The sequence below is a fragment of the Podarcis cretensis genome (genome assembly GCF_951804945.1).
Source record: "Podarcis cretensis genome assembly, chromosome: 1".
Lineage (NCBI taxonomy): Eukaryota > Metazoa > Chordata > Lepidosauria > Squamata > Lacertidae > Podarcis > Podarcis cretensis.
Window position 1 is genome coordinate 123,772,715 of NC_137170.1, and position 21,584 is coordinate 123,794,298.

The following is a 21,584-nucleotide window of genomic DNA, read 5'->3' on the forward strand; positions in this document are numbered from 1 at the left end:
TTACTTTTTTACCTGTCCAGACCATGCCCATTTGAGGTCCACCTCCGAGGGCTTTCCAACAGTTCCCTCACTGAGAAGTGAAGCTACAGGAAACCGGGCAGAGGGCCTTCTTGGTAGTGGCACCCACCTCCTAGCAGATGTCAAGGAGATAAACAACTACACAACTTTTAGAACACATCTGAAGGCAGCCCTGTATAGAGAAGATTTTAATGTTTGATGTTTTACTGTGTTCTCATATTCTGTTGGAAGCTGCCCAGAGTGGCTGGGGAAATCCAGTCTGATGGAGATACTGTACTACTACTACTACGAACTTCAATGTGCATAACATACAAAGAAGGACTGGGTACTCTTGGAGTCTGTATTTACTATTATTTCTCCAATACATTCATAAATTGCCTTTCTGCCAACACACCCAAGGGGATTTGCAAATTTAGAGAAATGATATAAACATGCAAAATGGGGAGCAGCAGGTCAGGAAATGGGGAAGTCTCACTAGAGGAGGCCCAGATAACAGGCAGCCCTCCTGCCCCAGATCACACTGATAGTGATTCCCGTACCTTCAATATTTTTTTTACAGTAGGCATATCAGCAAAACCCACAAATGATAAAAGGCATTTTCTTTGACAAATTTGTTATATTTATCATTCTCTCTTGCTGTTGTGTAAGAAGTACACAATCAGCTGGGGAGGGAATAGTTCTGTTCCACTGTGGTGCTGTATTTTCACAGAAATAAGATTAATTATAATCTCTGCACCATTTCTGTCCATATTGCCTTTGCCTTTTTGAAAGGATCAACTGGAAGTTAATACCCAGCAATTTGTTAAATATCAAATGGTGCAAAGCAGCCCAAACTTCTGATTTCCTAGCATCTCCAACATATTTTCATATAATTCTATGTAGTTGGCTGTTAACACCAGCAATAATCGTGAGACAAAAACTGTAAGTCAATTTTAATTCAAAGGAGTTGCGTACCACTGATGTAACAAGTTTAAAAGGTGTGTTTTAAGTTCATAACAATGAATTCTCCCCTCCAGGTACGCCATATAGCAACTATCAGTGTTTGGTAGTGGTGTTCCGGGTTTATCTCTTCCCTATTTATTCTGAAAATGCCATCAGATCGAATACTTGAGAGTATTCCATCTGTCTTGTCTGCTGGTGTTTTATTGGTTAGGGAAAGCAATCAATTTTCCACTTGCACTCTCTAATTGGGCCATTTCTCCAATAATGGCATGGCTAATTTCAAGAAGAAAAAACCAGCAATTTAGGACTATAGGGATTCATTTTCTACGCCACTTGTTCAAATGTTAAGAGAGTTTATCCTGAGATAAACTCCTCCAAAACACTTAAGATTCTCCTTTCCCCAGTATGAAATATCCCTTAAAACATCTTAATTATGAGTTTGTTCATTATAGTAACAAGATGTACATGCAGATACCGCCAGAGCCGATTTGAAATTATATTTAGCCCAAACTGTGTAAATTGCCTTGACAGATGGTGTTTCCATGATTTTTTTAAACTACTTCTGTCCTTTCGGGCAGAGAAATTATTGCAGCATCTGTCATACATTTCATGAAAATCTGCACTTCCACTCCATTTTTTAAAAAAGCCAGAAACCACCTTTCTGCTATGTGAGCTTTCCATAGACTAGGAGGTCTTGGTGTGAGAGACCATGCAACCGTGAATCTCCCCACCCTGACTCTGGAGTGACACAGTCCAAAAAAAGGAGGACTGTTACCATATGATATTTCTGAACGTGCAGTTTGGTTCCTTCTGGCTTACTGCAGAATAAGCCTAGGCAAGAGTCTTATTTTGCATTGGATTTATGGACTGAAAAAATGCCAAGTGTCTGGAAGAACAGTGAGGTGGCGGAAGAATTTTCTAAAGGAAAAGGGACACATAATCAAAAATCACGTGCACTGTATCTCTCTAGTTTATCACGCTGCAACTCCCATCTCTCTCAAACCAAAAGGCCATACCTACTTAACCTGTTTTTAGAGGAAGCACGAGGTCTTTCTTATTTCAGCAAGATTTTATGTGAGAAGCTAGTGAGAGTGCTTTGGGATGTTGGGGAGAGAGGCTAATTTGTTGCTTATTATTATTAATTTAAAATGCTAATATTATTGTTATTCTATGTTTTATTTGTACATTGGTACTGCATATTGATATATTAAAAGCAAAGCAAAACCTCTATAACCTCTCTCTTTTTTTAAAGAAGACACCCAATCATGTATGTTGGCCTGGATAGGTCAGTTGGTTAGAGCATGGTGCTGATAAACATTAAGGCTGCAGGTTCAATCCCCATATCCCAGCACTGCAGGGGGTTGGACTAGATGATCCTCAGGGTCCCTTCCAGCTCTGCATTTCTATGATTCCTGTTGTATATAGAGCTAGCAAATATAGATCAGTCTGCCAGCACCTCTGTAGTGTTAGAGAACTCGCAGAAGAATGCTGGGAAAAAGTCTCTCTCTGTCTGAGATCCTAGGCAACTGCTGCCATCCAACTGCTGAATACACACCATACATCTAAAGCCCATAGGCATTCCCCACAATCACGGGAACTATAGTTTACCCCTTCACAGAACTGCAATTCCCAGCACCCTTAACAAATCAGTTCCCATGATTCTTTGCGCGGGGGGGGGGAGTCATGTGCTTTTCAATGTGTACAACAGGACGGACAATCAATAATTGGGCAATACATTTGTTAGTAAAGGTAAAGGGACCCCTGACCAGTCATGGACGACTCGGGGGTTGCGATGCTCATCTCGCTTTACTGGCCAAGGGAGCCGGCGTACAGCTTCCGGGTCATGTGGCCAGCATGACTAAGCCGCTTCTGGCGAACCAGAGCAGCACACGGAAACGCCGTTTACCTTCCCGCCAAAGCGGTACCTATTTATCTACTTGCACTTGACGTGATTTCGAACTGCTAGGTTGGCAGGAACAGGGACCGAGCAACAGGAGCTCACCCCATCGTGGGGATTCGAACCGCCGACCTTCTGATCAGCAAGCCCTAGCCACCCGCTGTGTTTGTTAGGATCGACCAAAATACCGGCAAGCTGTCAAGTTCTTCAGATGTTGCACAAAGTTGGGGGGAAAGGGATGAGTGGTGGAAGGAAACAAATGCAAATATGAAGACTGGATGTTGCAGCCGTGAGATCAGCTTTCGCAGTTCCAAGATGGAACTGTTAGAATCTGTCAGGTGCCATAGATATCAGGTTATACACCTAGGATTTTGGGAGAAATGGAGCAATGGCTGCCGCTGCCCCACCCCCCTTTTGAAAGGATAGAGTCTGCCTTCTACTCAGATCTGAGCCTTGCTTTATTTCAAAGATGTGGAACCTGCAGCTCGCCAGATGTCATGGAATCATAGAATTGTAGAAGGGATCCCAACGGTCATCTAGTCTAACCCCCTGCATGGCAGAGGCAAGATTTGCCGCTAGCATCCATACTAATTCTGTGGAAGCTTTGCTGAAAAGAGGGGGAAGGAACTGAGGCAAAATAAAAATGGTGGATTTGTGGGACGGTGGGTTTGCTCCACTGCAGAAGACAAGCTTGTGCAAAGGGCACAGGATTTGCAGCTTGCATCTGCATGGGTGTGTCGTTGGACTACAACTCCTAGCAGCCAGTGGCCAGGAATGATGGGAGTTGTAGTCCAGAAATATATGGAGGTCTTCAGGTTCGCCACACCTACTTTATGTTTCCATTTAGGCTGGTCCTAATAAAAGGTCCAAATATGGCTTTGGGGGGTTTATACAGATGGTGCCCAACACCTCCGCCGCCCACTTCAAGCTTCTGACAAAGTACCGTATATTTTGCTCTATAAGACGCACGCACCAGGACCACAAAACGCACCTAGTTTTTGGAGGAGGAAAACAAGCAAAGAAATATTCTGAATCTCAGCAGCCAGAACAGCAAGAGGGATCTCTGCGCAGTGAAAGCAGCAATGTGAGTCTTATAAAGCAAAAAATACGGTAGGTTATTGCCTTCAGAACCTCGTGTTACTATAAACAACTTATACCCGGAACACCCACCAATTTCAGTTCAACCTCCTGAGGACTTAGGTAGAAGTCATTCAAGGCAGGTACAGATAAGTACACTTATCTGAAAGTAAGCCCCATTGAAATCACTTCGGATTAAAATGTTTTAGGATTGAGATCCGCGATGGGTGGAGAGCATTTTTCTGGTTCCCACTGCTAGTCTCAATGAGATCAGCTTGAATAATGTGTTTTTAATGCAGTAATATTCATTTACAGGAACAATGGAATACTTCTGGTTCTTTCAATGCTTGGGGAGGCTATATGTTTTGAAAAGAAAGTTTCCAGGAAACCATTGTCACACAAGGCATGCTACAAACCGGAGCCCACGTCGCTTGTTCAGAATGAGAGATAAGTTCCTTAACAGCTTTCCCCACTAGAAGTCTATTGAATTGGAGTGTCTCTCCACTCGAAAAGGGCAAATATGTATGTAGTTTCTGGGGTTTCCCCCCCGATTAAAGTTTAATTGGAGGAGGATGCATTTCATACAATGGCATATTATAAGAGACAACATTGAAAAGGAGAAGGAAATAAGAGGCTCTAAGTACATCAAAAGGGCAAGCTAACACAAGGAAAAGAATGAAAGAATTAAAACAGAACTGTTGAAGCTAACAGGTAGCGTAATAAAGTCACAGTCCTTTATTCATTTTAAAAACTTATCTTCTTAAACTGCAAAATAAACTCAAGGTGCCTAAGAAATCAAAATCTCAACAACAGTAACAATAATAAATTTTATTTATACCCTGCCCTCCCTGGCCAAAACCGGGCTCAGAGCGGCTAACATCAAATATATAACATATTACCATAAAATTAAGCAATCAATTAAAAGCCATCCTAAAATCAAATCAGAATCAAAGTGGAATAAGGATGTAAAGCTCAGTCCACAACACAGTCCCCAAACAAATAATAAATCTGAGAGGTGGGGGTATGGTTTTGCTACTGTGCAGTTAGCAAAGGGCTTGAGTCACTGACTCGCTTCAGTGCAAGTCCCTCTGGGCGCAGTTCAGCCTTGCATTCAGAGGATCGGGCTACATCTAGAGCAGCAGACCCCTCGGCTGCCCACCTCACATGCCTCCAGAGCTCTGAAGAAGTGCTCCAGAGACCCGGCAAAGGCGGAAGATGGCTGCAAAAAACAACTGCAAAACTTGGGCACAGGTTGGGAAGGGGTCCCAAATTTTGGGGTTCCAAGTCAATGAAGCTACCCTTTGAGGTTGGAAGGCCAGGTGTACTTTTGTGGCCATTCCTGCACTGCACGGGTTTGGACTAGATGAGACCCAGGATCCCTTCCAACATTGCAGTTCTATGGCAGGAACCACGCTGAGCTCCTGGTTGAAAAGCGGGCGCAGGCTTGCAGCCTTTTACGTAGGGGTGGGGATGGGAGAATAGCAGGGAAGCTGTGACGGACAACTCACTTTGTTAAGTGCCAAATAACAACAAGAAGAAGAGCTATTTTTCTACCAAAAGAGGGGCTGCAGCTCACCACAAACTTCTCCCTTATTCCCTTAGAATTGCAATGATGCCCACCTGAGAGGTGCTGGAGCTCAGCTCTGGCTGGAAAAAGCCCAATGAAGTCCATCTGGAAAACCTGTGGGAGCGCAGAATGCAGCATAATAATAATAATAATAAACAACTTCAATGAAGTCCATTTGGAAAACCTGTGGGAATGAGGAGCACAGAATAATAATAATAATAATCAGTGCTTTTTTCTGGGGGTACTCAAGGGTACACAGAAGAAAACTTCTGATAATAACAGTAGTAGCAGCAGATAATTACATTTTTATACAGCTCCTCATCCATAGATCTCAGGGTGGTTCACAGAACGGGCTCCCGATAAGCTTGCCTTTAAAGTACAGGCAGGGATGGATGGGATCACTTCATGTAACATTCTGTGCCCCGGAAAGAAAGAGAAAGAAAAAGAAAGCTAGAGAGAGAAAGAGGAGAGAAGCAGAAAGAAAAAAAAGAAAGAGAAATAGAAAGGGAGAAAGAGAAAAAGAAAAGAGAGAGAGAAAGAAAGAAAGAAAGAAAAAGAGAGAAAGAAAGAAAGTGAGAAAAAAGAGAGAGAAAGGGAGAGAGACAGAAAGAGAAAAGGAAGAGAAAGGAAGGGAGAAGGAGAAAGAAAGGGAGAGAGGGAAAGAAAGAAAGAAAGAGGGAGAGAGTTAGATAAAGAACAGGAGAAAGAGAAAGAGGAAAAGAGAAAGAGGAAAAAAGAAAGAGAAAAAGAGAAAGAGTTAGAGAAAGAACGAGAGAAAGAGAAAGAGGAAAAGCGAAAGAAAGAAAGAAAGAAAGAAAGGGAAAGAGGGAGAGAAAGAGAAAGGGGGGAAGAGGGAGAGAAAGAGAAAGGGGGGGGAGAGGGAAAGAAAGAAAGAAAGAAAGAAAGAAAGAAAGAAAGAAAGAAAGAAAGAAAGAAAAGGAGAGCTTTCCAACCTCCCAACGAGCCTCCCTTTCCCTTCCGACGACTAAAGCTTTGCTCCGCCAGCAGCGCAGCGGGCGCGAGCGAGGAGGCGCCTCCTTCCCCCTTCCGCGCTCCTTGCTTCCCTTCCGCCGCCGCCGCGCGCCGCCGCCGCCGGGCCGGGCGCTCCCCGGTCCCATCATTCCTTCCTCCCTCCTTCGCCGCCGCGCTCTCTCCGCCGCCGTGTCGTTCCGGCCCCCCCACCCCCGTCCCTGCTCTGCGTCACGCGGCCTCGCGTGGGAGGTGGGCCCGGCGCAGGCTCGTCGGCGGGCGGAATCTCCCCACGTGACGGCGGCGGCGGCGCGGGAGGGGGGCCCTGGATGTGCGCGCGGGCGGGAAGGCCAGGAGGAGGCGGCGGTGGTGGAGGAGGAGGAGGAGGAGGTGGAGGCAAGGCGAGGCCGCCGCCGCCGCCGCCGGTGCCTCCCTGCAGCCCTGCCGCCGCCAGTGCTGGGTTGTCGCGGGGCTGCCGGGCCGAGCTGGGCCGAGGGGGCGGGAGGCAGCTCGCCCACCCATGGGAAGGCGGCGGCGGCAGCAGCAGCAGCAGCAGAAGAGGGACGAGGCCGGCCGCGGGCGACCCTGGCCATAACTTCGCGCCCGCCGGGAGAAGGGAAGAGCCGGGCAGGCAGCGGCAGCAGCGTCCTGCGAGGAAGAAGTAAGTCGGGGATCCTCGTGGGCACTGGATCGCGCGCAGGACCGGTGGAGGGGGGGGGGAGAGAGACGCGCGAGGGGCTGTGCGGGCGCGATCGCGGGGATCCTTTCTCTCTCCCGGGCTGCCGAGGAAGCGTACGGAGAGACGGGGCTGCGAAATGTTGGCGCCTGGCGAGCAGGTTGCCGTCGAGTTCTCTTAAAAGAGGGGCGCGCCTTTGCTTCCCGGCAAAGCGAGATCTTTGGCATGGGAGCCGCTCTTCGGGTTGAAGGCTGCAGCTTTTGCAGAGTTGGAAAGGGATCCCCGAGGGGTCATCCAGTCCAGCCCCCTCGGCAATGCAGGACCTCAGTTTTCTCCCCGCGCCCCTTCTAACCCACACACACACAAAAAAAGCCTTTCTGGAGAGACCGCAATGGATATATATTTTTTTTCCTTGCTCGCGATTCGGGAGGCATTTCCGGCTTGGCTTTTCAGCGGCTGAAACTTGCCTCGTCGAGAAGTCAACATCGCGCGTCAAAAACGCACGTGTGAATGCGAGTGTGAGGCCTCCGCGTGTTGGTGCGGTAGGAGAATATCTTAAGAATGCGAGGCTTCTGCTGCAAGTTCTGATTCAGGCTCGCTGGCGCTCTGAGGCTGCGATGGTGGTAAAGTGGGGGGGGGGTGTAACTGGGAGAAACTGAGGCAGGGGTGGAGTCCCCAACCACATCTGGAGGAATCCAGGTTCCCCAACATCACATCACACTACTTGACCTTTGGCCATGCTGCCTTGAGGGCTGATGGGACGAATGGGATAAAGGGAAAATAGGAGAAGTTTCTGCCCTGTCCCGCACGGTGTTTTTCTTAGCTGCTGCTTGGTACAATTCATTCTGCTGCTGCAGATTGCCGGAAGGAGAGGGCGGATTCGTGTATATGTAGGCGGAGTGTGGATGATTCCCAGAGAAATCCAGAGCAGAAAAGGGTGAGGGCGTGGGAGGAAAGTACTGAAACGTCCATGTATTCTCTTCGCTTAAAAGTTTGGGGGATGGGGTGCAAATCCAAACATTACATTGGGTGGGATTTTTTTTTACTATGTTTTCTCTACGTCTGTGAACTTTAAGTGCTGGGAAAATTTATTATGCTACAGATTTTTGAGACTTTTTTTTAGCGGTTGCTCCTTGTCCCTCTTAGACACTTGTCCTCACGATATTTGCCCTCCAGCAAATATATTTTAACAGCTTCCCTTCATTTGTCTGCGGGCATACTCCCATGTGTGTGGAAATACTGTACATGATGTGTGGTTTTGGGTGTTTTTTTTTTTTTTTGCATAGACACACCCTAGTTGTAAACTAAAGTCAGCTTAATATTTTTGAATGGGAGGATTCCTGTTTCTTTCTGCCGCCCCCTCAAAAGAATGATGCACTTTGTAGGGTTTTGAAAGCGTAGGTAGGTGATCCAAATTATTTTACTGAAAGCAACAATTTGTTTTAATAAAGGACTTAGGTTTATTTACCAATTTTGATGAGAGACTGTTTTTCTTTGTAACTTAATAATTCAGCTGCCTCTAAGGTGGTGTTGGTGGGGCAGAGTGCTGAAGATATTCTACTACCAAAACATAATATTGTACTGAAAAGCTGGTGGATTGTCAAAACAGAACATAAGAAATTTAAGGTAGAGATCCTTAATAAATCATCAGTAGATCTTAAATGCCATTTTAGTAGGGGAGCAGAACTGATTGCATATTTTGAAAGAAATGCTAGTTTGGGAAAGAAAACAAACACCATCCTTTTTGTTTAGTTAGCAAAAAAAAAAAAGTTCTAAATAGCTGGTTGTTTAGGAAAATATTGGGATTGTATTGTTAGCACCCTCATCCTGAATTTGGAAAGAAGCCCTGTTGATTTTATCATTTCTTCCCGGTACATCAAGGAAGGCAGTAAACCATATATATAATTTGCATCAAACTAGAATGGACTTACATCAGAGCAAACAGAGTTTAGCATCAAGCTGCCACTGATAAAGTTGTTTATTTAAGCCCTGCTTGCTAAAAAAGAAATAGCCATCCACTAATATTTCGTACTGTAATGCTAGGCTTCAGAAAGATGCAGAGCCTTTCAAAATAAATCGAGTGTTGTGGAAAATACAGTGATTCTGTGAGCTGCACAAATCTTCGTTCAGTCATTTTTGAAGAAATCTTTTGGAAAGTCTAGTGGGTGGGCAGGCTTTCAGGATGTACTTTGTTTTTTCTAGAAACCCCTGAGATCCGTACATTTAGAATGAAAGAATTAACAAGCCCAGGAACTGAGCTCACATTCCTTCCACACCAAATCCGATCCTGGTGTCTCCCAGTCCCTTAGGTTTCATGATTTCAGCATTATAATGAGTAGGGAGGCGGGTCACAAACACACTCTCATTTGGGTTGCTTCCATTTTGTTAATGACTGGAAGCCAGAAATCTCTTGCTGACCTACATAAAATAACCCAGAGGTCCGCTAGCAGATCCCAGTCTGAACTTATGCCCACCTCTGGAATGTCTGAAGAGATCGTTTTAGAATGTATTCTATTGCTTTTCCTGCAAGTGAGAGATCTAAACATGTGCCCAGTGGCACTGGGAATGGCGAGGGATGTTACCCCTCACCCCAACCCATTCTGTCTTAATATAGGCAGTCCTCTGTACCTATAGAATTCTCACTATTGCTGGCTTTTGAGCTCTGTGCTACTGCAACCCAGTTCTCAAGCCTGGGATTTCCTTTCTCTCTTTTGTGGCGGGGGCCAGGAAGCAATTGCTGACACTCAAAACCTGAAAAGATGCGCTGCACCAACTCCTGAAGTAACCTTCTGTTGCCTACAACCCACTTTAACTGTATCTGCAGATGTGCACGAGAAGCTGGCGCCTCTGTTACTAGATCATTTTTTATATTTATTTTTGCTTTTCATTCCTTGCCATTTAACTTTCGCTGAATGGGAGCGCTCCTTAGCCACGTGAAGAGAGACAGAAAGAGAACTTAAAATGGAGGGGGGGCATTGAAAACCAAGCAACGTCTGTGCAAATATAGGGGGAAATGTAAAACAGTTCTCTTCCTCATGCTTCCCCTTCTTTTTCCAAGGTATCCCCCGCTAGTCATTTGTATTACAGATACGGGTGGGAGTCTCGTGTGAAAACACCCCATAATGCCAGAGTATCGCTGCTGAAACAAATACAGCAAGGCTTGCTGTTTCAATTCAGCCTTAATTGGGGCAAGGAGGGGTGTTTTGTGAGGGCACAGAGTGTGCCTTAAAAGGCGACAATTTGGGTCTTTGCTGGTTCCCCTCTGCGCAGCGTGCCCAGAGATTGACTGTGAAATTTTGATTGCTCAGTTCCATACAGCATCTCTCTAGGTGAACGTTCGTTCCCAGTTGCCTTTGCTACCAAGGCAGCCTGCAGACAGCCTGGGAAGGAACTGGTTAATGCATGCTAAGCCCACCCTCACAGCCCACACTGTCTTGACTTCAGCTCTTATCCTGCTTCGCCTACATGAACAACATTCGCAGCAGCAGCAGCAGCAGAAACGCCTCCTCTCTGTAACCTTCACAGAAAACCTGCAATTTCCATCTTGTGCTCTGGGCAGGAATTTCTATTTTAAAAGTTGGTCATCCCAATATGTTGACTTGGATAGGGAGATGTTGAAGATTTCTGGCCCGTCGTTTGTTTGATAGTTAAAACAACTACTGTACAGTAATTCCACACTTCTTAGCATTTCTGTAGCATTCCCCAGGCTGTTCCTCTAATGCCTGCCACATATCACATCTTGTAATTGTAAGTTAAAACAATTGGCTTTACAGTGTGAACATAACCATGCCTGCTTGCCAGTAAATCCTATTTAGTTCAGTGGGGCTTACTCCAAGGTAATTGGTGTTAGGATTGCAGTCTTAGCAGCACTGTGCTTTTGTTATTAAGGATGCAAACTCATCTGGTGCTGTGGAAAACAAAGTCTTTCTTTCTAGCTACTCCCTTTCCAATCCCATTTAGAAAAATGTCCCCCCCCCCAATTCTTAGTAACTGGCCTTAGTAACTTATTTTTTATTTAGGGGATTAGAACCCTGCTATGAAGTTCAGCCTGCCATTTATTTCCCAGACTACCAGCATAAAACCGAATAGCAACAATTATTTAAGAAATAGCACAAAACAGAAGCAGGAAACGGAAGACGTGTACTTAGGGGGGAAATGGCGAATAATCCCTGGTTATAAAAGGTGTCTGGTGTTTTCCCTCATCACTCCAGACCCTACTTGAAAAATCAAAATATTGAAAATGTATTGAAAATTTTCTCTCTCACACGCTTCCCCCCTGGTATCACTGTTTCTACCAGAAGGTTTTTACAACTTTCAAAGTTAAGGCTGCACTCACCCTGATGATTCAGTGAGAGGATTCAACATATGTAGTTTATCATTCAGTTTCCCTGTCATCAGATCTGGCTTCAACTCCTCAGACAGCTTAAAGCTTGTTGAGGGAATTTTAAAAGCCTCTTGAGGCTGGTTGCATGTTCATACGTGCAAACCTGTAGGTGCTGAAAGGGAAATATCTGAACAGCCGCTTATTCACATGTGCCAGTTAATAATTTGATGGTGGACAACTCACAGCTAAATATGTCTTTAGCTTCTATTGACCGGCATTGCCCCAGAGATGATACCCAGAATTCGATCCGTGCCTTTTGATCTGTGAAGCTGTGGCCGTTGAACAACAACAGCAAAAAAAAAATAAAAATGCATTGTATGCAGTGTTTGAAAGTGAGATAGAAAAGCTAAGAGCCAAATGGCTCCTGCGACCTGGGTTGTGGGTGACAAAACAGAATGTCTAGTTGCCATGGGGAGGGGGTCGGCAAAATTTTTTATTTATTATTTTGATAGGCATGAACTAGTACAGTGGTACCTCAGGTTACATACGCTTCAGGTTACAGGCGCTTCAGGTTACAGACTCCGCTAACCCAGAAATAGTGCTTCAGGTTAAGAACTTTGCTTCAGGATAAGAACAGAAATCGGGCTCCAGCAGCGTGGCAGCAGCAGGAAGCCCCATTAGCTAAAGTGGTGCTTCAGGTCAAGAACAGTTTCAGGTTAAGTACGGATCTCCGGAACGAATTAAGTACTTAACCTGAGGTACCACTGTACACAGTTCACATAAGTGACACATTGTTAGGATCACATTTTTAGCAGAAATGGTTAATACATGTTTAATTTGGTGTTTACAATGAAAATATTGGCACCGTACTTCAAATTTCAAAACACTCTAGTCTTTCTTGTGCTTTCTTGTGCTTTCTTGTGCATACTGTTTATCCTTAACATATACTTTGAGGCTTCAAAGCACGTACCTTTCAGTAATCCTCGAGTGTCGTCCACGTGAAAAAAAATGGCACCCAGACCTTTTGAGGTGCTTGCAAATGGAGAATCCATAGGTGCGAAATGCACCTGGTGCCCTGCTGATTTCGAACCATGATTGTAGGAACTGTTCTTTAGTGCACGGGAGCCATTTGCAGACAGGCCACGCTCCATCCGGAGTATCTGCTTCCCTCCCTCCCTGTTAAGTCTCAGGTGGCAGGGTGAAATCTTGGATTTCCACTTGGTGCATGGTTTCACGTGAGCCCTGTCGCTTGGAATTTGGATTAGCCGCCGTGCGGCTGTTGTTGGGCCTTGATCAGATGTAAGTGGTTATGGGAGCACATGCGGCCTTGGTGATCTCAGAAACGTGCTAGGCCATACATGTACAACCCTAATTAATATGTTGTATGCAAAGGAGAAGCTTGTTGTATTGACAAGGGAAAAGGGAGGCAAACTATAGGTACGTACTGAGGTGCAGCTTGAGTTTGAATTGCTCCTCTGTTCTTTGCTGCCTCCTGTCTTGTGCTGCACTTTCCACTGGAAAGGTGCTTGTTATGAGTGGAATCAGAGTTTTATATTTGCCAGGCGCATTTTGCACCTGGCTATAGGCCACTTACTTACATCTGGAGGTGCATGCCTTGGAATCCTCAGGTCTTGCCTGTTTTCACATACAGTGGTACCTTGGTTCTCAAACTTAATCCATTCCGGAAGTCCGTTCCAAAACCAAAGCATTCCAACACCAAGGTGCTCTTTCCCATGAAAAGTAATGCAAAACGGATTAATCCGTTCCAGACTTTTAAAAACAACCCTTAAAACAGCAATTTAACATGAATTTTGCTATCTAACGAGACCATTGATCCATAAAATGAAAGCAATAAACAATGTACTGCAGACACACAATCAGTAGCTAAACTGGGTTCACACAGTTACAAAAACAAAAACACAAAGAGCCACAAAAACAGACAGACCTCAGCGTAACACTCAAAACAGAAGTGTGGCACTCAAATCGTAAGCGTAAAACTTAAAACCGAGCACGTTCGGCTTCCGAAAAAAGTTTGCAAACCGGAACACTTCCGGGTTTGCAGTGTTTGGGTTCCAAGTTGTTTGAGTACCAAGGCATTTGAGAACCAAGGTACCACTGTACTAGCAGCACATCATTTAGAATTTGATCTGCAATATTTTAATCTGCACAATGGGGCCAATTTCAGGAACCAAAACGTCCTATCAAAAATCACAACCTTTGAGCTGTCTGGCCCCTAAATGGCAACTAGACATTCCATTTTGGCACCTGTAACCCTGGTTTAAGGAGCCATTTGGCACTTAGCTTTATATATCTGAGTTTCTACCCTGAGTAGAAGACTAGCAATCGGCCTCCGAGAGGGCATGGAGTGGTAATGAAATGAAACCCAGGCCCAAAAATCTGGGGAAGCTCAGGCCCGGTAGGGTAGTAGTGTTGTTTAAAGTTGCTCAGAGTATTGCATTGTGACAGACTCCTTAAGGGATGTAAACTGGACAATCCTACTGGTGTTTACTCAGAGGTAAGGCTTACTGATTGCAGCTGGGCTCCCCCACCCTGAAAGTAGCTATTCTGAAGTTTGCAGACTTGCAATGTCGTCTTCCCTAGGTTTGCTTAAAAGTGCGGTTGAATCCAGGGAGACGTTATCTTGGAAACTTGGCATTGGTTTTTCCTTAGTGTGTTGGGAGTTCTAGCCACTGTGAGACACTCGCTGGCGTGCATTTGGTTCCCATAATAATGTCAGCTGTGTCGTGGCATGGCCTTGACACCCCCAGAGTCCCCACATAGAACACAGCTACTTTATAATATGATCATGGGACGTCCACAAAGTATACATAAGGCCATGAACCATTCCCACCGTATAATTCTAAGCGAGACGCTTGCATAAATACGTTTAAGTATGTCTACAAACTCAATGAGAGGTGTGAGCTTGCTTTTGCTGGCTAATCTCATTTGCATTTGCACTTGAGGCAAGCAGAATCTCATCTCATCAACACAAGGAAGCCTTTCTCTCTCTTTTTTCATATTTCATACTTGTCAAGAGTTGAAAATCTCCATTCACAATATATTGTGCCATGGAGAACTGTAGAAGAATAGCCAATGCTCTTGAAGAGAAGCATGGATACTGCTTCTAGCTTTTGTGTGTGTGTGTGTGTGTGTGTGTGTGTGTGTGTGTGTACACAAACACAAACATACCCTATACTATACTGCACTGATATGTTTAAATGTTTCTTTGATTCTTCTTGAACTTACTTTCCCGCCACACTTGCCGTCCGCTCTTGCCACACCAGTGTGGCGTGCCACACCCTTTGAGAAACACCATTCTGACTTAATACTTTGCGAGACCAAAACAACAGGTGCAGATCTTTGGGCTTGTGAACAGGTTCGGGTTTAGCGCATTAATAATTTGGGTCATGATAGAGTCAGGCCTAGGCACAGTGCGGCCAACTTCTGAGCAGACGTCTATAGAATTGCACCGTTCACATTTTCATTCTTTGCAGTAGGGAAGCTAAGCACAAACTTTAAGACTTTCCCACGGGAGTCAATTTTTATTTAAAATAGATCTACTTTGCAGTTCCGGACACCTGAGGCAGTGTACCAAAAAAAAAATTAAAGTTGAAAAGTTCAGAGATGAGCATGCAAAGCTGGCTGATAGAAGCAGACTGTCTTATATCCGATCCCCAGTCACCTTCCCATATTTCTTCTAAGTGTTGGGCAGGTGGGTTGGGAAACTCACCTTCTGATAGTCCCATACAGCTCATGTATATCTGGACCCAACCCATATTTAGGGATGGTGGGCATTTGAAGAAAAGGTTGGATGATGGTGAATCCCTGGAGTCTGTCTCTGTTTACAGTCTTATGGTGAAATGTGTGTGTTGTGGTGGCCACCATCTTTTGTTGTTGTTTAGTCGTGTCCGACTCTTCGTGACCCCATGGACCAGAGCACACCAGGCACACCTGTCTTGCACTGCGTCCCGCAGTTTGGTCAAACTATTGCTAGTAGCTTCGAGAACACTGTCCAGCCATCTCGTCCTCTGTCGTCCCCTTCTCCTTGTGCCCTCCATCTTTCCCAACATCGGGGTCTTTTCCAGGGAGTCTTCTCTTCTCATGATGCGGCCAAAGTATTGGAGCCTCAGCTTCAGGATCTGTCCTTCCAGGGAACACTCAGGGCTGATTTCCTTCAGAATGGATAGGTTTGATCTTCTTGCAGTCCATGGGACTCTCGAGAGCCTCTTCCAGCACCATAATTCAAAAGCATCAATTCTTTAGCGATCAGCCTTCTTGATGGTCCAGGTCTCACTTCCATACATCCCCATCTTAGATGGCTCTAAAAGACTGTTGGACAAATTCAAGGAGGGTGAAGTTATCAATAGGTACAAACCAAAACAGGTAGGTTCTGCCTCCACTTCTGGAAGCAGTGTGGGACTCAGAGTGGAGAGAGTGTTGTTGCCCTTGGGCCCACCTTCTTGGCTTCTCATCAATCTCTAGTTGGCCACTGTGGGAAAGGGATGCAGGACTACATGGGCCATCAGCTAGCTTTTCTTCTGTTCTTATGGGAAGAGGTAGCAGATATCCAAATGGGACTCATTTAGGTGCTATGTGGGCTTCAAGTTATCCCTAGAACCCAAGACCAAACGTGGAATCTGCATAGCACCTAAGAGAACTGTTGCTATGTGTCATTTGGTTTCCTATGTGCGCGCGCGCGCGCGCGCACACACACACACACACACACACAGAAACAAGAGTTCAGAAGTAATCGAAGACCCTCACAATATCCAGCTGGATTTTACTTACTCTCTATATACAAATATACTTACTAATAATTTTATGTAGCAGTGGTTAGTCCCCAGCTCCCAATTTTTAACTTTAGTTTGCAAAAGGGCATCTCTTGGGAGGGGGTTATGCCTTTTATGGCAGAACCACTCTGTTGCCACCTTGATCTAAAACTGTAAATATTAATAAATGTTAACATTTCACTGAAAGCGGCCTGTTACGATTTGACTTGGTCAGATACAGTGTGTAGCTCAGGCATGTCCAAAGTCTGGCCCGGGGGGCTAATCTGGCCTGCCAGTAGATTTAATCCTGCTCAACAACTTTGGGTTTAAATCTTAAATCCTAAAAAAAAAAAAAACACCTCAACAACTTTGGTTGGCCCTCACGCATGTTCACTTCATCAAATCTGGCCCTCTTTGAAAAAGGTTTGGACACTCCTGGTGTAGCATTTACAAGTAGGCAGTTAATGTATCCGTGATGAGCTGAAAATGGGCTTAATTTAACTTGTTCATGTCTTTTTTATTTAATGTATTAGTTTCATTAGTTTTCTTGTGTGATTTCTGGAGATCTGTAGGAGCCGGAGACTATTGAAAGCTTAACAGATACATCCTTGTGTTAAAAAAATTCAGGTTTAACCGTTTGACTTACATTCTGTGCTTGCTTCAGAAAGTTTTCTGTTGATTTAAAAGTTCACAGGCAGCAAAACTACTTTTGTGTGTGGGAATCAGCCAGAGCTCTTTGTGCTTTTGCACGTGGGCGAAGCAACAAATCTTTAATTTTACCTTTGCACAGTGGGCTACTTGTACACAAACTCTCTCACATGTCCATCTCTGCTCTCCATCCGGACAGGCAAGGAGCATTATCCTGAGTCCAAGGACACATTTCAGCCAGGCACAAACACTTGGGATGTGAAGCAGCAAGGCTAATGAGGGATATGGTTTCCGGGGAGTTCTCGAGTCAGATAGCGGGGCCACATTCATCACTTGGGCACAAGGTTCTCTACCCTTAGTTTAAATGGTCAAAAAGTTAAAGGAATAACCCTTCAGTATCTTAAGTTAAATTGAAGTGGTTCAAAGTAACTGTTGATCAGTGTTTTGAAATCAGCTAGGCACGTTTTTCACCTGGATATCAACCACTTACAACCTGACTCCAGGATGGTGCCTGACATTTCCACAATCTGGAAGGGCATGGCTGAGGGAATCATTGGATCTCACTTGTTTTCACACACTAACACCACATCCTGTAGAATTCTATCAGTTATATTTTATCTGCACAGTTAGAATGAATTTCTGGAACCGAAGATGCTTTTTCTGTGCAGCCTGAGCAGTTGACAACCTTGAATTAGGTTAAGAACTTGGAGAACTTAAAGAGGAAAAGTCACTTGATTCAGGGATAGTAAGAGAACTGTTGTTACGTGTCATTTGGTTTCCTGTGTGTGTGTGTGTGTGTGTGTGTGTGTGCGCGCGCACACACACACACACACACACACACACAGAGAAACAAGAGTTCAGAAGTAATCGAAGACCCTCACAATAGGCAGCTCGATTTTACTTACTTTCTGTATACAAAATCACTTATTAATAATTTTATGTAGCAGCTCCCTGTTTTTAACACTAGTTTGCAAAAGGGGTATCTATTTTGGGGGGGGCGGCATTTATACTTTTTCTGGCAGAACCAATCTGTTGTTGCCACCTGGATCTAAAATTGTAAATATTAATAAATGTTAATGTTTCACAGAAAGCGGCCTGTTACGATTTAACTTGGCCAGATATTACATAGATATTGGCCTATTTTGACCACTTTTTCTTAACGGTGACTGCTCAGACTTGCACAGAAAAGGCATTTTGCTTCCTGAAATTCATTCCGATTATGCAGATAGGTATGAACCTCCATATGGTGATGTCAGACGCCATCCTCGCACCTAGGTATCTTAGCTTGGTTGCATGTGGTTGATAGCCAGGTGCAAAATGCGCCTGGCGCCTGGCTAATTTCAAACACTGAAGATGATTAGGGTTTTCTGAGGTTTTTTAAACATTGAACCAGGTCCTGGTCCAGTACAGTGGTACCTTGGGTTAAGTACTTAATTCGTTCCGGAGGTCCGTTCTTAACCTGAAACTGTTCCTGGATCAATCTGTTGTTGCCACCTGGATCTAAAATTGTAAATATTAATAAATGTTAATGTTTCACAGAAAGCGGCCTGTTACGATTTAACTTGGCCAGATACTACATAGATATTGGCCTATTTTGACCACTTTTTCTTAACGGTGACTGCTCAGACTTGCACAGAAAAGGCATTTTGCTTCCTGAAATTCATTCCGATTATGCAGATAGGTATGAACCTCCATATGGTGATGTCAGACGCCATCCTCGCACCTAGGTATCTTAGCTTGGTTGCATGTGGTTGATAGCCAGGTGCAAAATGCGCCTGGCGCCTGGCTAATTTCAAACACTGAAGATGATTAGGGTTTTCTGAGGTTTTTTAAACATTGAACCAGGTCCTGGTCCAGTACAGTGGTACCTTGGGTTAAGTACTTAATTCGTTCCGGAGGTCCGTTCTTAACCTGAAACTGTTCCTAACCTGAAGCACCACTTTAGCTAGTGGGGCCTCCTGCTGCCGCCGTGCCACCAGAGCACGATTTCTGTTCTTATCCTGAAGCAAAGTTCTTAACCTGAAGCACTATTTCTGGGTTAGTGGAGTCTGTATCCTGAAGCATATGTAACCTGAAGCATATGTAACCCGAGGTACCACTGTATTCTCTTTGTTGTACCATGCAAGATCCTGTAACTACAGTGGCACCTCAGGTAGCAGGAGGCCCCATTAGCTAAAGTGGTGCTTCAGATTAAGAACAGTTTCAGGTTAAGAACAGACCTCCAGAACGAATTAAGTACTTAACCCGAGGTACCACTGTAATAAGTTTGTTCACCAGCAAACCTCCCTCGCCATCCAAAGCACAGACATTTTGTAAGAACCAACGAGGGTTGGAAACGGCATCTGGAAGTGGACATTCATTTTGTTACCCTTCTTCTTCTTCTTCTTCTTCTTCTTCTTCTTCTTCTTCTTCTTCTTCTTCTTCTTCAGGGCTCTCCACCCACCATGGCCACAGCGTTGCCCAGAACCCTTGGAGAATTGCAGCTGTACCGAATCTTGCAGAAAGCCAACCTCTTGTTCTACTTCGATGCCTTCATTCAGCAGGGCGGGGATGACGTCCAGCAGTTGTGCGAAGCCGGGGAAGAGGAGTTCCTGGAGATCATGGCTCTCGTCGGCATGGCCAGCAAACCTCTTCACGTCCGAAGACTGCAGAAGGCTTTGAGAGACTGGGTGACAAACCCAGGCCTTTTTAACCAGCCTCTTACTTCCTTACCGGTCAGTAGCATCCCAATATATAAGTTACCGGAAGGATCTCCTGCTTGGTTGGGAATCTCATGCAATAGTTACGAAAGGAATAGTAATACCCGTGAGCCTCACTTGAAGATTCCAAAATGTGCCGCCGCCACCTGCGTTCAGAGCGTCGGTGCGGGCAAGTCCGACGGGGTGGGAAACTTGTCGCTGCAGAGCGGTAGCGAAACGAGACTATGGCAAGGCCACCACACTACAGAGAGCGAACACAGCCTTTCCCCAGCCGACGTCGGCTCTCCGGCCTCACCAAAGGAAAACACGGAAACCCTGGACGCGGCGGCGGCCCTCTCGGTCACCGAGTGCGTCGAGCGCATGGTTCCCACCCTCCCCAAAAGTGACTTGAACGAAGTGAAGGAACTGCTGAAAATCAACAAAAAGCTGGCCAAGATGGTGGGCCACATCTTTGAGATGAGCGACGAGGACCCTCACAAAGAGGAGGAGATCAGGAAGTTCAGTGCAATATATGGCAGGTTTGACTCGAAAAGGAAAGATGGCAAGCATCTCACCCTCCACGAGGTAAAATGGCGCGAGCAAGAACCACTTTTCCCTATTCTTTTCCAGTCTTCTTCTCAGAGGTTCTCTCGTCCTCATGCCGCACCAGCCCAGATACTACATTTTTCTTAGGGGAAGCACAGAAAATCCAAATCTTCTCAGGCCAGTAATAATGGTTAAGGCAGCAAGCAAGACCTTCTAACATAATATTTGTACTTTTTGTGTACCTCCTCCACGAGAGGTTCAGAGGGTGGTAACACGAGAACGGGGCCTTTTCTGCAGTGGCTGCCCATCTGTGGAATGCTCTCCCCAGGGAAGTTCGCCTGGCACCTTCATTATACACCTTTAGGCGCCAGGCAAGAACGAACTCTTTAACCAGGCCTTTGGCTGATTCACATCCAGTGCCCTTTTAAAATGTGTTAGGTGTTACTGGATTAGTTTTTTTAAAAAAATATTGATTATGTATTTTGTGTTTTCATATTTTGATTTTATCTTGTGAGACCTGCGAGTATAGGCCGGTATAGTAGTAGTAGTAATAATAATAATACTTGGGCGCATTTTAAAAGATGCATCATCTACCCTGAAAGTTGTCAGGTGTCTTTCTGAAGAACAGGCTGCATAGCTAAAATGGCACTTTAAATGGAAAGCTGCTGTTTTTATTCTGTACAATTATTTATGTGTTGCCTTTTAACCCAAAGAAGGTCCCCACTTTAGGTTAAAAATAATAATGTGAGAAACAGATTAAAAACTGGGGCAGCTGTGGATCACCTTTAAAAACAGTCTGGAATTAATGGATTATATAACTATACGACCAGCAATATCAATGGCCTTAAAGATAGGTATGGCTTAAGTCAATTTGTCTCCTGCGTTCTGCTGGATGCCTTTAAAAACTGACCCCAAACTGGGTGTTATAAGAAAGTTTCAGTGGCCTTCCTAAAGCTAAACAAAGATGAAGTCAGTCTAAATTTCCTAGGAAGAGAGATCCATAACCAGGGTGCCAACACAAAAAAGACTCTGCCCCTGTTTTCACCAACAGAAGCTCTTTGTGGGGCATAACAGCTAGATCTTAAATCAGCTTTATTTGGGAGAAGGCAGTCTTTCAGATATCCTGGCCCAAAATTGTTGAAGGTTGCTGTGCGATCTTGCAGAGTCTGACATCTTAACTAAAGTGATAATGCCTAGACTATACATTTTGTTTCTTGCTATGGTTGGTTGGTAAAGATCGGCAGTGCAAGTAGCCTGTTCCATTAATCTAGACCAGAGTTTCCCAAACTTGAGCCTCCAACTGTTTTTTTAGACTACAAATCCCATCGTCCCTAGCTAGCAGAACCAGTGGTTACAGCTCATGGGACCTGTAGTCCAAAAACAGCTTGAGACCTAGGTTTAGGAAACCCTGAGTTTGACCAAATGAACTGTGTGCACTTAATGAAAGGCCTAACACACAAGTCTTAAAATTAC

At 44.8% G+C, this 21,584-nt stretch overlaps 2 protein-coding genes across 3 annotated transcripts in view; one reads left to right on the forward strand and one right to left on the reverse strand.

Moving 5' to 3' along the window:
- The window catches only part of NEMP2 (nuclear envelope integral membrane protein 2), a 112,183-nt gene extending 106,160 nt beyond the window's left edge, over window positions 1–6,023 (reverse strand). Inside the window, exons 1-2 of one of the 2 annotated variants that reach the window (XM_079980195.1) lie at window positions 5,804–6,023; window positions 5,555–5,615 (exon numbers count right to left, since the gene is read on the reverse strand). In XM_079980195.1, coding sequence (XP_079836321.1) covers window positions 5,555–5,615; window positions 5,804–5,827 — 85 coding nt within the window. In that variant the 5' untranslated portion in view covers window positions 5,828–6,023. Of the gene's footprint in view, window positions 1–5,554; window positions 5,686–5,803 lie in introns of both variants that reach the window. The other variant, XM_079980193.1, reaches the window with a different exon arrangement.
- A 981-nt stretch (window positions 6,024–7,004) lies between these two features.
- Window positions 7,005–21,584, forward strand: part of NAB1 (NGFI-A binding protein 1) — a 43,312-nt gene continuing 28,732 nt past the window's right edge. Inside the window, exons 1-2 of the mRNA XM_079980106.1 lie at window positions 7,005–7,131; window positions 19,317–20,150. Coding sequence (XP_079836232.1) covers window positions 19,332–20,150 — 819 coding nt within the window. The 5' untranslated portion in view covers window positions 7,005–7,131; window positions 19,317–19,331. The remainder of the gene's footprint in view (window positions 7,132–19,316; window positions 20,151–21,584) is intronic.